The 20,892-nt window shown below is 42.7% G+C and overlaps 1 protein-coding gene across 2 annotated transcripts in view; it reads right to left on the bottom strand.

Moving 5' to 3' along the window:
* The window catches only part of MBOAT1 (membrane bound O-acyltransferase domain containing 1), a 62,700-nt gene that overhangs the window by 26,176 nt on the left and 15,632 nt on the right, over nucleotides 1–20,892 (bottom strand). For both annotated transcript variants that reach the window (XM_064161052.1, XM_064161054.1), the window contains exons 2-4: nucleotides 12,167–12,312; nucleotides 11,578–11,655; nucleotides 5,506–5,601 (exon numbers count right to left, since the gene is read on the bottom strand). In XM_064161052.1, the coding sequence (XP_064017122.1) occupies nucleotides 5,506–5,601; nucleotides 11,578–11,655; nucleotides 12,167–12,312 (320 nt within the window). The remainder of the gene's footprint in view (nucleotides 1–5,505; nucleotides 5,602–11,577; nucleotides 11,656–12,166; nucleotides 12,313–20,892) is intronic.

The raw sequence follows: 20,892 nt of genomic DNA on the forward strand, positions 1-20,892 counted from the left end.
TGTATCTGTTGGACTGGATGATCTTGGAGGTCTCTTCCAACCTGGTTGATTCTATGATTCTATACAACTTCAAATAACTTTTCTCTGAGAGGATGCACAAGTTACTTGAGTGGGACAAATTACATGGTTCAATTTTAGAAGCAAAACCACCTACTATGCTTGTATTTGCTCTGGGCAACCCGATCTAGTTGAGGATGCCTCTGCTGACTGCAGGGTGGGGGCTAGACTAGATGACCTTTGGAGGTCCCTTTCAACCCAGCCCATTCTAAGAGTTTATGATACTCAGATGAAGCATGGAGACCTACCCCTAAAGGAAAGAAGCATATGAAATAAAACAAGGCTTCTTAAGTGTGGTGACAGGAACTCCACCACATGTGAACACTCTCCAATCACTTTGCCACCTGCAGAGTGGCCCCTGTCCTACTGAACACTACAGCTACAAAACTAACACAGAAACACAGATTTTGATTTGCATATGGTGCAGCTGTTTTCCTTCTTCCACGTGTTATATGTTGGCTGAGAGTTTAACCTCAGGTTGTAGCTGCATTGTACCTCCTTCACGCAAATCACAATGGCCAGCTTTTCATTTCAACAAAACCAAAAACTAAACAAAAGCCTAAACCAAGAGACTAAGAGAAGAAAAAAGAAGCAGCCATCAAGAAATTGTCTCAGGGAGTCAGTACAAACTAGGACATGTCAATAAATAATGTAAAAAACCTCAAACCACAAACTGTCTTTCCCTCACGTTAGATGCCATGAAAAATAACACACGACAAAGACACAACAGCTTACAGAGAATGCTCAGTAGAAGGGTTTGCCTCCCTAAGTAAAGCTCCCAAACAAAAACATACCAGCTCATGTTATTTTTAAACATGGTTTGCCCCAGTGCAAGAAATTTGCTCACAAGCACAAACCAGTGGAACCAATAATGTCAGCACTGGCTGCAGCCTGCTGCAGGGCTCTTCCCTGGGTCATAGGCTGGCTTCTTCATCGAGCAAGCTCTGTTACCCATGAGAGAAAATACAATTACCAAGTGGAGTCTGCCTGACCTTAGGTAATCCCATGGAGGAGTCTGGCACACGCTGGCTACAAATAGTTTCCACTGACCTGCTTTCACTAAGAGAGGGGGTGGAGTCACAAGGAAGCTCACTGCAGACAAGACTTCAGAACAGCAAACATCTATTTGACATTTATTTCTATAGCCCTGAAGCTACAATGAGAAGTTCACACAATTCTACTCTGCTATGTCATTAAGTGTGCTGCCAAGGGGATTGCCACAACAGATACCACAATGGGTCTCAATCTTGTTTTCAACAGCAAAAATGAAGAAGTTCTGAAGTGCACAGAGGAAAAATACTTCACTGAACACGCTTGTGCCTCCAAAGCAACTTCCAGTTTGCTTCATGTGGGGTTTTTCAGTGAAAGCTTCCCAAGAGCACTTCTTGCGTTTTCATGACAGAAGCATTTAACTTAAAAGAGGATTTACTTTTGGAGAAGTGTCCTGGGATGCAATAGATGTGTGGAGCTCTGCAGCAGTGACTGCATCAAATTCCCTTATTTTGGCTCTTGCAGAGCTTCTGTGTAATCAGTGGAAAGTGATCTCAGTGCAACCTCAAGTGAAGAGCATCCACGCACCAAGTGGACATGGACAACTCACTGATCTCCCTTTACTCTCTCTATATCTCTGCTGCTGTACTGAGGATATGCTGCTGACCAAAGTTACCCAGAGCTGTGGAACGCAGACTGCAGCAACATGGGGCACTCTGTACATTTGAAAGACAAGAAAATATCGATAACTAACTGAAATAACAAACATTGACTGTAATTTCGCACTGTGTTTTAACATGGTAACTGAGTGCACCTCTGTTTGCTTCCATCAATAAATGCATTTTCTTTGTAAAAAATGGTCATTATACTTTGGTGCTTTTGTGTTCATTACTAAGCCCTTGAGAGGGGAGAAAAGAGCAATAAAGCACTAACTGCACAACAGAAATTCACTGTCTGAAGTGTCACTTGCTGCAGAAGTATCTGCTTATACGGGTTTTGGAGAGGGATCTTTCAATGACCACCCCCTTCTAAGTGCTGCCAATGTTGCTGCTGTTCTGCATTTGGGATAGAGCAAACACAAAGATGTCCATTTCTTCTGGACAGCGATGTCCACCCGAACATTCACATAAGCAGTACAGATCTGGCACCTGTAGGGAGGAAAGCTGCTCAAGTCTCCCTGATAATTCAGCTCTGATCTCTCTAAGAACAACAGAAGTTTGAAAGCAATGTCATTGTGCATAGTAATCTCCTTTTTTTTCTGTCAGAAATGACACCAAGAAACTTAACTCCCATGTGCATGATCATTCAACAAATGAGCTGCAATATTAAGAAACTTTGGTCAGACACTGCAAGAATTCAAAGACGAAACCAAAAGGCTCTGTGGTCTTATTTAAGCAAAAGATGAAAGCAGACAACTTCACAGGGATAAGGAGCTTCTCTGAATTCCATCCAGATGTTTATATGCATATGGCATTTCTTCATGTAGCTCACTAGATTAAAACCATATTTGTTACTAGTTTCCAAAAACAACTAAGATCCCTTGATTTATTTTAAACTAATTTCTCAGGAAAGCCATAATACTGCTGTACTCAGACTGAGTCTGTGATACAATTAAAAAACAAACAAAACAAAACAAAACAAAACAAACTGTTTGTTAGCAATATCAGTTTTATCAAGTTGTATAGAAAGCAGGCAACTTACCAGCACAATCCTCTTAGCATAAAGAAGAAGAAATAACAGAGAGAGAAAAAGAGAAAGAGTTAGGATTTAGTTTTCCTAAGTACAATGTATAAATGCCATGGTAAACCAAGCAAAATAAATGTGTGTTTCTTTCAAAGACTGACTTGAATTAAAGAAGGAAGCACAGCATTGCTATTTTACAACTGGTGTTCAAAAAGGAATAGTTTTCTTTGGGAACGGTTTTGATTGTGGGACTAAGTGACCAACCCACCCTTCACATGAAACAGAAGAACTAACCAGTGACCAGGAGGAAACAAGTTTCTTTACTTTTAACCTTGATGTGATGAGTCACAGTTTGAACTTTCATTTTCCAGTTGACTTAAGACATGACTCAAAAGTTACACCTTGTTTTCTCCATCTCTACCTCCATTTCACAAGCTGTGCTCTCAAAAATGGGGGACTCTAAAGAAACAGCACAACTGACTAATACTAAAGAAGCAAAATGAGACATGTTGCAAACACATAGCAAAAGCAGTATATGTGGGAGCTTTTAAAACACACAAAGCAGGTCAGGGAGCAAACAAGGCATGGCTGCTATTAGCATTGACATTGGGAAACGTTCATCTAACCTCTGGATTAGCACTTTAAGGAACTGACATAAGAAAAACTGATGGCACTAGAACTGGTTGTATGCAACCAGGTATTACCGAAGACTTGTGGGGTAGTAAGACCTCAGAAGTCAGCAGATGATAGGCTTTTTATTCAATCTGAAAGATTCATCTAAAAAAGCAGGGGTTTGCTTCCTCAAGGTATATACCCAGGTATACTGGCCCAAAAGAGTGGGAGGCTGGAGGCAGATGGGCAACACTCCACAAATTGTATTTTGGCTGCTTCTGAAATCATGAGGGTGAACTTTAAGGCCATCCTTCCAGCCAGGGGCCTGCCTGAATGCTTCCTTGTTACTACATACAATAGACATGGAACCATCAAACACAGGAGAATGAGCAAGGAGGTTCAGTTGCTGCTTATACAAAGTAAAGCTGCAGTCAGGGAGTGTACTTTGCTCTGGGTTCAGGTACATCTATTCAGGCATGGAAATAAAGCCTCATTTTTAACACATCATTTACACCTGAAGACAACAAGCTTTAAGATAGATTTAAGAGACTGAGCTGGGTTTCAGCACTTTGGATTGCAATATTTTTTTTTCATTTATTTTTAGTTTTTTAAATGTACTATGAAGATGTAGTTCATAACCATGCTACACTTTTCAGATGTTTACCACTTGGCAGCTTTATGCTTGACTGAAGTTTAGGGATTGGTTTATTGAAGTGTCAGGATTAAAAAAGAAAAGAAAAATCAAGTGACTAAGTTCAAATATTATTCTTTCGGTATTTTTTTTTCCTCACGCTCATCATTAGACAAGAGCAGCTCCTCTTACATCAAGAGAGCAGAAAATGCTACCTAGGCTACAACAAACAACCACCATTCCTCTTCTTTATCCCCAGTCTCAGATGAATCTTTGTTAAATGTCTTCAGAAAGAGAAAGCTAATGTGCCTCACACTGCATTTCTGAATGCACTACTCAGAAAAGCACTCTTCTCACCATTTATCTCTTTCTCGTACAGACACAGAGCTACAGCATTCCAACCCTATTTGCAGACTTCTTGGTGTGCCATGCTCTTTCAGGATATGCTTTTGAGTATTAAAAGAACCACAGAAAAAAAATTACAAAGCTAGACTTTTCTAAGTTTATGAGTTCCCATTTCTATCCCCTCCTCTAATAATAAAACTCAAAAGTCTCAGGGGAGCTTTCCTCCCACTTCCTGAAATTTAATTAATGCTTAAATCCACCACCTTTCACATGGACACATGCAGGAAGATGTCAAAAACTTCCAGTTTCCTGCTCTATAAGAAGACAGAGGCTTGGAAGAGGCATTTACAACTTAATGTGCTAGTTTACAGATATTTTTTTCATAGTATGTTACCAATTACTCTGTATTCAGACATTCTATTAAACAAGTGGGATACAGATTAGCACACTGGCTTTAGATCATACAGAATCATACCTTCCTCTCAGAAACAAAATATACAGGGTTAGCCATCTACTGCTTCAGTTAAATCAAACAGAAACTACAGTATGTATGAAAAATGCTGTTTCACAGAAATGTATGGCATGTAAGAAGTTGTGCTACTTAAACAGCAATCAGAACCAGTCCTTGTAAGAGAACCCATAAGACCAGCACCAGCAGCAAAAACTGATCTCTTGTCACTCTGTCTGGGTTACCCATCCATCCCAGCTTACCCCAGCCACTCATCCTCTGCCCAAGTCTAGCTGTCTGCCAGAGTGGCTGGAGTGGGAAACACCTTCACAGCTGGGGCACCAAGATAAATCAAATCAGGGACAAGGATGATCTGGCTGTGTCTTGGAAAGTAGAAGGAGAGCAGCCCACCCCACTGCTCAGGGCAGACCAGAATACAAGCCATGCTGCTTCCCAGGGCTATAAACACTCCTTCAGCTCCAGCAAGTGACAGTGCAGGCTTATCTCCTAGGCTGCTCCAGGTGGAAGTCTAGCTAACCAAATTCTACCTTCCTAACTAGATAGCACCTATCAAGAAAACAGCAGAAATAATGAACCAACAGAAGAATCACACAGTGTTTATTCCTTCCTAAGTATCAGTAAAGCTTAAGGGAAACAGACCACATCAAGTTTATTCTTAAAACATACTGAATACAACTGATACTAAATGACACAAAAATCAGCTTGCAGACCCACTCACCCAGAAAAATCTGTAGTGAGAATGCCATAGTGAAAGATGTATATGCGGCTGATGTGGCACAACGTGAGGTATCCCATAGCTACGACAAAGGAGTACCTGAAAAAACAACACACAGAACACACAGTTACCAACACAAGTACCAACAAGAACTAGAATCACTCAGACTGGGTTTGGGCTTGTCTAGGATTGGAGTTTGATTTTTGCAAATGAGGTTGTTAACATGTCTGAAGCTATGTTACAAGAGCTGGCAGGAATTTTTGAAGAGGACTGATGGTTTTGTGTACCCAGCTGAAACATTATGGAGGTGCCTTCTCACACACTAGGACTGGGGGGAAAAAAGAAAAGTAATAGGATTACTTCAAGTTGTGCATTTCAGTTTCAGAGCTCCCACTCTCACATCTTACTTGGAAATCTCTGACATAAGTGCTGTTGAGATTATCCACTGCCTTTTTCAGTCTGTAAACGTTATTTACACGTAGAGCTCTTCCTTAGATCTACCTGAAACAAAACCATTTCAAGTTTAAGGTATTTTCTCTCTTCTGATTTTGTATAAAGGCAGATAATGATGCAGAGCCTAATCTTTTCAGCTCTACATAATGAAAGATGCCCCTTTGCAGAAGAAGCATTCCATAAGTAGAGCTTGACAGATTCACTCTGTTTTTCAAGATGATTGCAAAATTGTGTAAGGCAGGACAGCAGCATGGCTTTCTATTTTAAGATTTAAATCATCTGACAACTGGAGGCATTGCAGTATCTACGTGGAGCAGATGCAGTTTTAATGACAGCTAACTCCTCCCTGTATTTACCTGAGCAAGAAAGAGGGTACTGAGGAGGTAAGAAACAGAGAGTATTAGAGGATTGATTGTGGTGTAATCTAGAGGAGAAATGGAACAAAAGGAACAGTCACCAGATGATTGAAAATGAGCTAGGCCTTTGTCAAATCATAGCTGGTTTTAAAAGAAATGAGTTTTTCCTCCCTAAGGACTAACAACCTGCAGTGCGAATGGCAGTGATAGACGACAAGGCAACCTGTAGGTCAGACAGCCCACAGCAAACAGCTAGATAAAAAGACAGACCGAGGGGACATGACAGCTTCTTCAGGAGATTCAGAGCAGAATTTGTCTTATTTCATCTGGGTCAGCCATCTAGTCCAGCCTCACTCAAGGTCCTTGGGCTCCTTCTCATCAGAGAACGGCAAGCATCCCTCAAAAGGCAAGTTACCAGCTCAGATATGGAGCAGTGATCCACCGTGTCCCAGTTTAGGGCCACAAACTACCCAGGGACAGAGGACAGAAGTGGTATTTACTCCCTCTGGGGAGTAAAAAATAAAAATGCTGCACACTGATTGGGAGTTTAAAGAGAGAGTCTATTTACAAGTATAGATGTCCAGAAGGCATTCAGCTAGACTTGAATACATGCACAAACTGTGGCCACCAGCATCCTGGCCTGGATCAGCAATGGTGTGACCAGCAGGATCAGGGAAGTTACAGTCCCATGTTCTGGGCACTGGTGAGGCTACACCTTGAAGATTGTGTTCACTTTTGGGACCTTCACTCCAGGAAGAACATTGAGGTGCTGGAGTGGGTCCAGAGAAGAGCAAAAAAGCTGGTGAGGGGCCTGAAAAACAAGACTGATGCATAGCAGCTGAGTGACCTGGGTTTTTTCAGTCTGGAAAAGAGGCTGAGAGGAGACCTCATTGCTCTCTATAGCTCCCTGAAAAGAGGCTGGAGTAAAGTGGGAGTTGGTCTCTTCTGGAACAGGCTGCCTGTGGTGGGTTGTGGACTCTCCCTCTCTGGAGATATTCAAGACTTGCCTGAACGTGTTCCTCTGTGATCTGGTACAGGTGATCCTGCTCTGGCAGGGGGGTTAGACTGGATGAGCTTTCGAGGTCCCTTACAGCCCCTAACATTCTGTGATTTTGTGAAACTAGGCCAAGTCTATGGGACTAAAACCTTCTAGAATCCTCCATCCATCCAACCTCAGCAGACCTGAGAGCAGGCTGAAACTTCCCTCCCCACCTCTGGCCTACAAGGCCTAGGCAGGCTGCATGACACATCTCAAAACTCTCTGCCAGCTAGAAGCCATCCCCCACCCAAAAACCATGAGATAAGCAGGGATGAGTACTTCTCTCAAGGAGAAAAGAAGAGAAGAGAAGCAAGGAGAAGAGAGAGCTATCAGTAAGTCACAGCTTTATAAGTAGAATGGAATAACAATGCTACAATATCCTGGAATGACCAGGATATTGGTCATTGGTCTTGGGACTCTCCATCTCTTTTTGGAGAACTGTGTCTCTGTGATCTTCTTAAGGGAACCTGTCCCCAAAGCCACCACACATGGGATGAAGTATCTAAAAGTAAGCTTCAATGCTTAAGTGTAAAACACCTAGAGGGAAAGAGGAGTGAGCAGGGAGGGGTACACTGTGGTGCTGCTGCAGCTGGGAGCATCTCTGATGCTGCATTATAGTCTGCCTGTAAACAGACTTTGACACCTGCCAGCTTCACCAGGGAGCACGCTAGCAGAAAACAGCCAGGGAAAGCAGCATGCAGGTTAAACTATATAGTTCATCTCATTTTTCAGTTCAGCTGGTGTTTTTTTGGGGGGTTAAAAAAAAAAATCTAAGTCCTGCAGCACCACTATGAAGGATCCAGTGCTCTTACAGGCCCCCCCAGCCCTTAGGCTGACATTTTTCAACCTTGAATACATTGTTCTTTTGTCAAAATTCAATGTAGATGTAGTTTGAGTCACACTACTATGCCTAGCAGAATAGAGTAGAAAAGTCTTAACTCAATCTTCCCAGCCCTTCTAAGGTTTTGAAGCATACTGGATTGCTACTTCATGTTGACTCAAACCAACACATGACTATTTCATAGCAATGACATTATATAACCCAGCTGAATTTGTCCTGCAGTATACAGCCATTTTTCCCATTGTGACTAACTGGCTAAACAATAAGAGTAAGGGGATTTTCCAGTTGAAATTGTGCCTGCCTCCCTACCACAACCTCAACTTGTCAAGGAAGACGTAAATAAAGTATTGGATGATTCCCTCTGGAGATCTGATTCCTCTGATCTCCAAAGTAACTCCTGCATTTCTCTCAAGTGATAGGCAGGGGCAATGACCAACAGACAAGCAATACACAGTTTTGGTACCTTCTCTTTCTGGACTCTGGATGGCATCTTTCATAACCACTGTCCATTTATATTTTTAGAACGTATTAATTACCTCTGGACTTTCAGGCTTTGCACTCTGTGATGGGGGTGAGAAAATCTTGATTAATACTTGTCTTGTTGGTGCAAAATGCTAGCAACAAACACGTTTATGGTTCACGTTCCTAAACAATCAGAGAACCATTATGGTTGGAAAAGGGCCCTAAGATCATCAAGTCCAACCATTAATCCAAGTTCCACCTGGAACTCACTGGAACAGGCTGCCCAGGGGGTTGTGGAGTCTCCCTCTCTGTACATACTCCAGACCCACCTGGATGTATTCCTGTGTGATCTGGTAGAGGTGATACTGAGGTACCTTCCAGCCCCTACCTTCTGTGGTTCTGTGATTCCACACCTATGCTTCCAGGATGGTGACTCCTCCACTTCTCTGGGCAGTCTGTTCCAATACCTGACCAGTCTTTCAGTAAAGAATTTCTCCCTAATATCCAGTGCAAACCTCCCTTGGCACAACTTGAAGCCATCTCCCCTTGTCCCATCACTGGTTACTGGGGAAGAAGAGATTAACTCCCACCTATAATCCTAGACAAATTTTAAGTGGTGGTTTCCATTTGGATATTTGAGAGAAGTCATCCTAGGCAATGACAAAGAAGGAGAAATTACTATCTGAACACTAGACCTTCAGAAAGTCCTGGCCCTGAAATCATGTGAAGAAAGGGTTTCCGTTCCCCAGCCCAGACTGCTGTGGATATGAGCATTCAATGGCAGCTACAGACACAGCCATAACACACAGAGGCAGAAATCACCTGTTACACAGCCAAAACAAACCACGTGCTCTTAGGGAGACCAACACAAAAGTGAAATAGCAGCAAGAATTGCCAGCTCGTCCTTAAAGGCTGCTGTAAAATGCTTTCACAAATAAAAAAATCCTATTTGCAGAGATGGATGGAAAGAAAAAGGCTTCACCTACGCAATTTTACCATAGTTTACATGCTGAACTCTATCAGAGAGGATACCCACGTGAGAAAGCTCAGTAACTGAGCAGAATTCTTCCACATGAACTTCTCCTCAGCCAGTGAAAGAAGCAAATAACTACTGTGTAGTTTTCACAGGATCACAGGATGCTAGGAGTTGGAAGGGACACAAGGAGATCATCGAGTCCAAACCCCTGCCAAAGGACTACACAATCTAGCACAGATCGCAGAGGAACGCATCCAGACAGGCCTTGAAAGACTCCAGGGAAGGAGACTCCACAAGCTCTCTGGGGGGCCTGTGCCAGTGTTCTGGGACCCTTACAGTAAAGAAGTACCCCTTGTGTTGAGGTGGAACCTCTTGTGCTGCAACTTACACCCATTGCTTCTTGTCCTATCACAGGGAACAAGTGAGCAGAGCCTGTCTTCCTCCTGACCATCCCTCAGGTGTTTATAAACATTTATTAGATTCCCTCTCAGTCTTCTTTTCTCCAGACTAAAAAGCTGCAGATCCCTCAGCCTCTCATAAGCCATGCCCTCCAGTCCCCTGATCATCCTTGTAGCTCTCCTCTGGACCCTTTCCAGCAGATCCCTGTCCCTCTTAAACTGGGGAGCCCAAAACTGAAGGCAGTATTCAAGATGAGGTCTTACCAGGGCAGAGTAGAGGGGAAGAAGAACCTCCCCCAATCTGCTGGACACACTCTTCTGAATGCGCCCCAGGATCTCAATGGCCTTCCTGGCCACAAGGGCACATTGCTGTGCCATGGTTAACTTGTTATCCACCAGGACTCCCAGCTCCCTCTCCACAGGGCTGCACTCCAGCACATCACCTCCCAGCCTGTACTGGTGCAGTTTATTATTCCTTCCCAGGTGCAGGACTCTGCACTTGTCCTTGCTGAACCTCACTTGGTTCCCCTGTGCCCACTTTTTTCATAAGAAAATACTTCTTGTCTTTTGGCCAGAAAAGTACTCATTTGATAAATCATTTCAGGAATGTTAGGTGTCTTCCTTCCACACAACCATTTATATATGGAAAAGAGAGATCCCATGCTGGAAAACTTCTCCTGATGAAGCTATAAGCTTCAACTTCGAAGCAATGACTTTTCTGGTACTTTATATATTTTCAAGCTTAAAGCCCAGTACCAAATGCAAGGCCTATTTTCATAGATCACTAAGTTAAACAGTCACAGTGACCTTGTTTAAACTACCTAACTCAAGAATAAGTGGAAAATACCTAAAGGCTAAACAACAAGGGTGGAAATACATTAAAAAAGAAATGCTGAATAGTCAAGGACAAGAGACCAAGGAGAATATGACTTCATCATGTTTAAGAAACCAGATATTTGGGAATATATTATTAAAGATGCAGAAGTCAACTTTTGAGGCCAGCAATTTCACAGGGAAATGCAATACCACTGAGGAAACTGGTGGTGTTTAGTATGAAGGCTGAAGGGAGACTTTACTGCTCTCCACAACCACCCTAAAGGCACTTGTAGCAAGGTATGGGTCAAGTCTCTTCTCCCAGCTAGCAAGAGACAGGATGAAATGAAATGGTCTCAACGTGTGCCAGGTGAGGTTTAGATACTAGGAAAAATTTCTTCATTGGAAGAGTGGGTTAAGCACTGAAACAGGCTGGCCAGGGAAGCAGTTGAATCATCATCCCCAGAGGTATTTAAAAGACATGTAGATGTGGCACTTAGAATGATCTAGCAGTAGACTTGGCAGTGTCAGATCAGCAATTGGACTTGGAGGTCTTTTCCAAACCTAATAGTTCTATGAAAAACCACAAACTGAGACTGCAGCTGCTTCTGTAAACTGAATGAAAAAGGCTCCTGCAAGTCCCTGAGAAAGAAAAGGAGTAAAAATATAAAATAGTCCCAGAAAACCTTCATGTTTGTCAGAGGAGCAGCTCCAAACTTGCAGCCACATCAGCTCACCTGTGGATGTTGGGAATACTCGCCATATTCATAATGCCATAGCTCATCATCACCAGGACAAAAAGGTGAATGGAGTACCTTGAAAACAACAAAGGGAGTATTCAGACAACTAGCACATCACCTGGCAGAGCTGACAGTTCAGAGCAAGGAAATATTTTTCCATGCAAATGACATAAAAGCAATGTCATATCAAGGTAACAGTAAACGTGTATTATCACAATCATATCTTTCTAGCCTCTATGTCCAACACAGATGAATACCTACTGACAAGATGTCGTCAGCATATTTCATTAAGAGAAAGAGCAGCCTGGCTCCAAGTGCACATTTGAACTACAGGAAGTATCTCTACAGCAGACTGATGTTGCTTTAACTTCTAGAACAAACATCACAGATTAAACACTTCATTTGCAAATACTTTTCAATTTACTTTGAGAGTTTGGGATGGTTATGCCAGTTAGGAATTTGAGGTGTTTTTTCAGGATAGCATAGAAAGGACCTTAAGAATAAAAAGGCAGCATCCAGAAAAGTTTATATGAAGTCTGAAAATATCTTTCCCTAAGCCTTGTCTACATGGTGACTAAATACTCACCACCCAAAGCAGAAGACAGCAAAGTATATTCCAAAGAGAGTGGCAAATGCATGGCGAACAGCAGAGCTGGCATGATTGGGACCCAAGTAAATACGAAACCAAAACGCAGCCAAAAGGGCGAACAGCTGACAGGCCACAAAATTGATCTGTAAAAGACAAACAAAAAATGGTTGTGATTCCTGGATGACAGGGAGGAGGAGTCTGCGTGTCCTCAGAACAATAAAAGAGTGGAGCCAGGGAAATGGGGGGGAGCAAAGTGCAGGCAATTAATCACAGTCTCAAGTTGTGCCAGGGTAGGTATAGGCTGGATGTTAGGAAGAAGTTCTTCACAGAGAGAGTGATTTCCCATTGGAATGGGCTGCCCAGGGAGGTGGTGGAGGCACCGTCCCTGGGGGTCTTCAAGAAAAGACTGGATGGGGCACTTAGTGCCATGGTCTAGTTGACTGGATAGGGCTGGGTGCTAGGTTGGACTGGATGATCTTGGAGGTCTCTTCCAACCTGGTTGATTCTATGATTCTGTGATCTCTTATCTTGCCAAGGTCTCACTTGTGAGCCTAAGTGGCCACTTACCTTGGCCAATGACAGAAGATACTGAACAAGCATGTAGCTACCCAGAAACTCAGGCAAGAGGCAGAGTATACTCCAACTATTCAAGCTACGGGTGGGCTGCAGGCAATTCTTATTGGCCCCAGGGCAAGGCTCTGCACTGTTGCCAGCATCGTTGGCTTGTCAGTTCAACTCAAATGCAAGAGACATCACAACCCCCTGTGTCTTCTTGGTTGGAGGCCAAGGCCAGGAAGCAGACTGGAACTCTGAAGCACTGCTCCAGTGCCTGACTTCCTCCATAAATACCAAAACAAGGGCAAAAATCAACAGTCCTGATCTGACACTGTTTCACAAGCACTAACTGGAGAGCCTGCCTAGCTGAAATGCTCCACTGCAGAGCATCCCCCAAGCAGCCTTTTAATTCACCAATTTCTTGCAGTTAAGACTGTAAAGAAAACAGTTTTCCTCTACCATCATGCAAACAGCTACAGGAAAATGCTTCTCAATTCCTCTTTGGCTACTGCATGTCTCTAGAGAGAATGAGAAGTGGTCTGGCAGAGATGGCAGTAGGAGCACAAGACAGGTTATGAGAGTTGGGGCTGTTCACCCTGGAGAAAAGAAGGCTCATGAGATACTTTATAGTGGCCTCCCAGTGCCCGAAAAGGGCCTATGAGAAAGCCAGAAAGGGACCTTTCACAAGGGCTTGCTGTGATGAGAGGGAATGGATGTAAGCTTGAGTAGGATAGATTTAGACAGGACATTAGAAAGCAGTCCACAACTAGAGGCTACTCCTATCAGACACAAGGACAAGCAAAACCTTCAGTGTCTTTGGAACAAAACTGACACCAAGCTGCCTTCAAGTCACCTTCTCCTGGACAGCATCTGCAAAAATCCCGTAAGTCAGAGGAACAAACAGAGCTCAGAAGCTGTCTCTAACAGAACACCACAGTATTAGGATATCACGTTAAGTCCAACCTGCACCCTAGCCAGCTGGAGTTAAATTCATTTTCTCAGCTCTAGTTGTCTGCTTTAAAACTTTTTTAAGATAAAAATAAAATCAAATCACCTTGAAGTCTCCAGCAGCAAGTCATCCTGGACTGAGCAAAACCAAACAGGCTGCAATATTTAAGCAGTCGCTTAGATTAGAGGATTATCCAAAGCTATCAGTCTAGGACAGGATGATACATCTCACTTGGAGAAGCTCTTGACATGCTGGATATGCAGAGGTGTGTAAATTCAGCCAAACTCCCTGTCAAAAACATTTACAATGTGTTTAACAAGACACTACAGCCCCAAACTGCTTTTATTCTGGTGGACTACACCCAACATGGTGTTGTTCAAGCGTTTCTATTAATGGTTTGTGGGCTACGTTGCTTCAGCAGTTTTTCTTCAATGATGCAGGCAGGCATGCAGTAGAGTACTGCAATAATTTAAATACTTAGAGATGCTGAATTTGAGTTCTTTGAAGCAGAGACAGTATCAGTTTACTTCTTGTTCACGTAAGCTAACAGCATTTATAACAGAAGGTATCAGCTGAGGAAACTGGAGCTGTTTAATCTACAAAAGAGGAGGCTGAGGGGAGACCTTACTGCTCTCTGAAAAGAGGTTGCAGAGGTAGGCACTGGTCTCTTCTCGCAAGTAACCAAATGATAGAGCAAGAGGGAATGGACTTAAGATGCATCAGGGGAAGTTTAGACTGGATATTAGGAAAACAAATTCACTGAAAGGGTTGTCAGGCACTGGAATGGGCTGCCCAGGGAGGTGGCCGAATCACCATCCCTGGATGTGTTTAAAAGCCAAACAGATCTGGTGCTTGGGAACATGGCATAGTGACAGACTTGGAGTGGGCAAAATGGCCATGCTTCCTGACCTCAGAGGTCCTTTCTGGCCTGGATGATTCTGTGATTCTCCCCATCTTCCACAGCCAGAAGGTATGTGGAAATGGCCCAAGAGAGGACATCCCAAGCACCAATATAGGCTGGGCAGTGACTGTCTTGAGAACAGCCCTGAGGAGAGGGACTTGGGGCTGTTGGTGGACAAGAAGCTCGATATGAACCATCAGTGTGCTCTTGCAGCCCAGAGAGCCAGTCAGATCCTGGGCTGCACCAAGAGAAGTGTGGCTAGCAGGTTGAGGAAGTGATCCTCCTCCTCTACTCCACACTGTTGAGACCCCACCTGGAGTACTGCCTCCAGTCCTGGAGCCACTATTACAAGAGGGATATGGATGTGCTGGAGTATGTCCAGAGAAGGGCCACAAGGATGACCAGAGGGCTGGAGCAGCTCTCCTATGAGGAGAGACTGAGGGAGTTGGGGCTGTTCAGTCTGGAGAGAAGAAGACATTGAGGTGACCTTATTGTGACCTTTCAGTATCTTAAAGGGGCCTACAAGAAAGCTGGGGAGGGACTCTTTAGGATGTCAGGTAGTGACAGGACTAGGGGGAATGGAACAAAGCTAGAAATGGGTAGACTCAGACTGGATGTTAGAAAGATGTTCTTTACCATGAGGGTGGTGAGAGCCTGGAACAGCTTGCCCAGGGAGGTGGCAGAGGCATTTAAGGCCAGGCTGGATGAGGCTCTAGACAGCCTGATCTAGTGGGAGGTGTCCCTGCCCATGGCAGGGGGGTTGGAACTAGATGATCCTTGTGGTTCCTTCCAACCCTGACTGATTCTACAGTTATCTCATTAAAACATTCCAATTAGCCTCAAACCAGCACACTGAGCCAACACTGAAAGGGTGGATAGACTAGGCCAAAACTTTTCTTCACTGTAGTCTGAGGGAGGGAGGTTGTTTACTCCTCAGGCTTGGGAAATAGAAGACGAATGGCAAGGCACCAGTAAAACTTGATCTTCTTTCCAAGAGATGAGATTTTTTTTTCTCCCTGGCAGGCTGAACTCTGTAGTGAAAACTGAGCACTAATGTTGAAACCAGACCAGATGTAGTCTGTTCTCCAGAGAGTAACAGAGGAGCATGGTATCTTTTCATGTAACTACCATGTCTGTTTAGTTATTTACATGTAACACTTCAAACACATGCAGCGTTCATGTGCAGACTGCCAGTTCATCTGACAGTGACTTTACTGCATTGCATTTAACATGAGGGTTATTCTTCAGTCTACATATTCAAGGCACTTAAGTCATCAGATCACAGTATCACAGTATTATTAGGATTGGAAGAGACCTCACAGATCATCAAGTCCAACCCTTTACCACAGGGCTCAAGGCCAGACCATGGCACCAAGTGCCACGTCCAATCCTGCCTTGAACAGCTCCAGGGACGGCGACTCCACCACCTCCCCGGGCAGCCCATTCCAGTGTCTAATGACTCTCTCAGTGAAGAACTTTCTCCTCACCTCCAGCCTAAATCTCCCCTGGCACAGCCTGAGGCTGTGTCCTCTGATCTCTTAAGATTTTAAGAAATGCTGCACTACATTAGAAGTGAATTAAGAGGAACACTTTCCTCCCCTCCACATCCCAAACAGGAAAGAGTTTATATTATTCATTTTTTATTGTTTTCACTGTTGCTCAAAACATTCTGTAAACAGTAAACTGAGGACTGTAAATACTAATGAATGGTGTCCACACAAAAATAAACAGAAATAGAAACTATACAAGAATTAGCCCTTCTCATTCTGATCCACCATTACAACTAATTTAATCCATATTTTTAGCTAATCACAGTCGTTCAGTGCTGTCATCTATTTTTTTCATACCTGGTTTCAAGTCCGCTAGCAGAAAAAAAACCAAACCTTTGCTCTTTGACATAATTTTTTCCCATGCTCTAGCAAGTAGAATGTCATAAAATGTCATAAAATCACAGCACAGCATGTTGCTGAAAGAAGATACTATCTTCCTTTAACTTTCCATGATTAAACATTGGAAGACAGAAAGGCAGTCTCATCACAGTACCCTGCACCAACATCTGGAAGACTTGTATCTGACTCACAGCCTTGCAATGCAGAAACAAGGTATCTGTACTTTGGAGAGAGGGAAAACCAGGAACATCTCCAGCCCAACTGGGCTGATAGTTTCTGTTGTCTGGTTAATGAATTCTTTAGTATCTAATATTCCCAAACTCATTATGCCAGATTATAGTGGTTCTGGGAGTTACCTGCCCCCACACACAATGAAATTCACCCAGACTAGACTCATCCAGCTGGAAGTTAAGGAATGTAGCCTCACATTCACAGCTCAGCATATTATACATGCATATATTCACAATATATTACAAGTATTTACAATATACTATATGCAGTATATACAAGTTAAAAGTAATACGGAAACACAATACCCCTCCCAGAAGTCAGAGTGCCCAGGAGAGATTCCCAACCACCCTTCCACCTTCCTTCCAGCCTCCTCCCTCCCTTATCCCAGAATCTGCCTCATGTGCAAGGTGAGTTGGAAGGATTTGGTTACACAGATCCAGCTAGAAGCAGTTAACACAGCAGAAGCCAGGGACATTGACTGCCTTATCTATGTTTGTGACCCTGTTTTTATACATCTCAGCAAACCTGTGAGTGAATTAGACATCACCATTGTTTTCTTTCCACAGCCTATAATCTAATTTCTCATTAAAATATTTCAATTAGCCTCAAACCAGCACACAGATGGATCCAGAGCATGCACATATCAGGTAGGAACAATAAAAAACCTCAATGTACTGCAGGTCTTCCCTCTATCCATTCAAATTCTGTAGTAATAGTAACTCTAAGTGATCTTTAGACTGCAAATGAGTTTTATACAAAGCTAGCAACTGGGTCAAACTAATCAGCTGACAAAAGACGAACCAAATATTATAATTTCAAGAAATCCCTACAGTATTATGACAAATCAAAGACCTCAAAGCACATAAAAGGCGAGTTCCATGTGTTTCCAGCCTTTGAACCTTCTCCTTTTTTCAGTAGGGTAGAATCAAATTGGTTGGACTGGCACTCTAAGGAATGGAAAAATTAACTCCTAGGCATCTGGAATCACCATCCAGAGATTTTCAGTCATCACCACCATCAGACAGTCAGGAAAGTCATCTCAAACTTCCTAACCATTCTCAGAGGAAAAAACATAAAGCCATTTTGCTCTATCTTTTATTGTGTCTCATTAATCATCTTCAGGTGGGCACTTCAAAGGGCAACGGCCAGTTGTTGAGTCACGAAATAGAAGTTACACATACCTGGCATTAAACATGTCTCAAAATCTCAGCAGTTGGAGGGCATGAGCCCATTGTGAGTAACAGAATGGGGACAAATATCACCTTTTGTTGTGGGAGTAATCTGCCTTCATGGTGAAGGTCAAGAAAAAAAAAGCAGCAACTGACAAAACTGTTCTAGCAGTGACTCCACCACCTCCCTGGGCAGCCCATTCCAATACCAATCACTCTTTCTGTGAAGAACTTCCTTCTAACATCCAGCCTAAATCCACCTTGGCACAGCTTGAGACTGTGTCCTCTTGTTCTGTCACTGGCTGACTGTCCTTAAATTATAGATCTCGCAGAAGACAATTCTACTTTTATTTCAGGCCTTCTGCTTACCAGACAAATAAAGAGAGTAAGGCCTGAAAACTGCATCTCATCAGCTGAACAGAGGTGTATCAACATAGGCTGAAACTTCCACCAGAATAAAGATGAAAGCTTCAGCCTATGGTCAAGATTCTCTGTATTTGTTGCTCTCTACTAACGAGCTACAGAACATTACTTTAGAAGGCTTCTGTGGTGGGTTTAGGAAATCACCTACTCCAAACTGAAATTCACTAGACCAGCTCAGACGGCTTGGAAGTAAGATAAAGCTATATTTAACAGCAAAGCTAAATGTACAAGCATACAGACAAAATATATTTACATATATTTACAATTACATACAACTATGAAATAATACAGAAATCCATTCTCCCCCTAGACAAAGTCCAGAAGGGGTCAATGCCTCCTCCCCTCTCCCCAGACACAAAACAACCAGCAAGGCTTAGGTGTTACCTGGAAAAAAGTTAGCAGAGGAGTTAGAGAGGTGAAGGAACAGTGAACAGATCCAGTGCCCCAAAACCAAGAGAACTGTTTCTACATTGGCTTTTTATACCAGTTAGCAAACCAGTGAATGATACAGACTTTCATCATTATTTTCTTTTCACAACCAATGCCTTTCTCATTCAGATCCCACACTGAACTTTCAGGAAAGTACTCATTTATCTTATGGGATTTTCCCAATAAGCCTTAAATGAGCACAGGCTGCTACAAGGTTTTTACCTGCTATATCACAATTTCTCCTCTATCCTCTAAATCTCTCTCATGGGTTAATACAAGGGCTAATCTGTTAGCCTGCTCCTCCAACACAAAAGTGAGGGGGAAAGTGACACACAAAACTCAGGGTTGAGATAGACAGATAAGAGTTTAGTATAGTGTATCATAACTGCACTGTGTATCTACCTTAGCTAGTTATCTAATTAATCCATTAATACAATGCATTATTATCTTAGCCTGTTTGCAGAACAAGCACAGTGGAAAACAGGGGGAAATAAAAGCAGCATAAAACAGAAAACCCAAACCAACAGCTACCCTACCACTATGCCTGCAGAATGGAGTCAACACCCAACACCTGGAACTCAAAAGCAGCAACTGGAACAGGAAGCCTCTCATGTTGCAATCCCAACTTCAAGCCCCATAATACTTTGCTCTAGTTAATACTTTCATTTTTGATGCTGGCATGACTGCAGCATGAATAACAGCAGGTTCAACTCAGTCCACAACAACCACAACAGATCACCAAATGGCAGCTTTCAGTACTTGGAAAAGCATAAAGAAACATGTTAACAGAAACTACTGGCAGCAACAGCAACTCCTTCTCAAGTCAAACCACTGTCTGTGGAGTGTAACAGAGCTTTGATAGTATTCTGGGAAGGGGATGGCACAATAAAGCACTTCACTTAGCCAGAGACCAGCCCCATCTCTCTTACAAAAACCTACAAGTGCAATAAGTTGTTTTCTCTGCATTTTGCATGTGTAATTGAAAACATCTGGTAGACAAACCTGTTCATAAGTTCACTTCACTGAAGACATTTCTATTTTAATGTTGAAAAATAGACCCGCTGTTATGATGGCATTTCATAACATCCAAATTGTGATATTTAAAATGGGTGTGTTAAGAATGAGAGACAGAATATACTTTAGTGAGATAATCTCAAAGGCATCTGATACTTTCTGAAATTTTTCAAAATATTTTGATCTTCCAGACTATTTTTATGGACTGTAAGGACAAAGACTCTCTACAGAAATCACTTGGAAGGTGACAAACACCCTTAAAATGAGGGCAGTATCACAGAAACCACAACAAGTTTCCCACTGCTAGAAATCTGACTTAGGCTTCTACAAAGGAAAAGTATTCCTGTAACATCATCTGTGCAGATCCTGATTGCCCAGTGGTATTGCTTTGCACAGAACTCGGTGCACTGAAAGCACAAAGGGGCATTTGTGAGGAAAATGGAATTGACTGACTCTTGCAAGATGCTGTATTTTCTGGCTACAACCAGGCACTGTGAATTGCAAACAGCACAGAGCAAAGAGCAGACAAATTCACTTATATCGGGGCAATACTGATCCAACAGCTGAAAGTCACACCTTTAATATTATATTGAAACAACTTGTTTCTCTGGCTTTGTGTTGTAGGACTCCTGTAGAAGGTTTTGAGGGGGCAGAAGTAAAGGTTTGAAAACAGAATTTCTCTCATGGGAGAGAGAAGCATTCTAAGCATGATTAATTTAGGATTATTGCCCTCTTCAGAAGCAACACTCAGTTCTAGTGGCCATGGCTTTTTGTCTCTGTCGCATACAGAATATGAAGTTGGTGGAGTATGCCACTCTGATAGTATTTGGGCCTGTTGTGCTCTTTTCCCTGGTAAATTCTGCTGTTTCCCTACTTAAAGGGTCAAAGATCCTTCCATAGAAGCTTGAAAGAGATATTCTTTCTGGATTACCTCTATGAAGCCACTAGCAGAATAATCACCTCCGGGGGGACACACAAATACCAAATTAAACCTTTAGTCAGGAACAACTTTAAAAGAAAAACATTTAAGTCAAAAGTAAATTCGAGAAGTCAAATCTACATCATAATGCTAGAACACACACCCACACATTTACCCTTGATGGCTGACAAATTTAAGGTGTGGACCTGATCTAAACACAGTATTGGTTTGCTGTCAACAGCTC

The sequence above is a fragment of the Pogoniulus pusillus genome, chromosome 21 (assembly GCF_015220805.1).
Source record: "Pogoniulus pusillus isolate bPogPus1 chromosome 21, bPogPus1.pri, whole genome shotgun sequence".
NCBI classification, from domain to species: Eukaryota; Metazoa; Chordata; class Aves; order Piciformes; family Lybiidae; genus Pogoniulus; species Pogoniulus pusillus.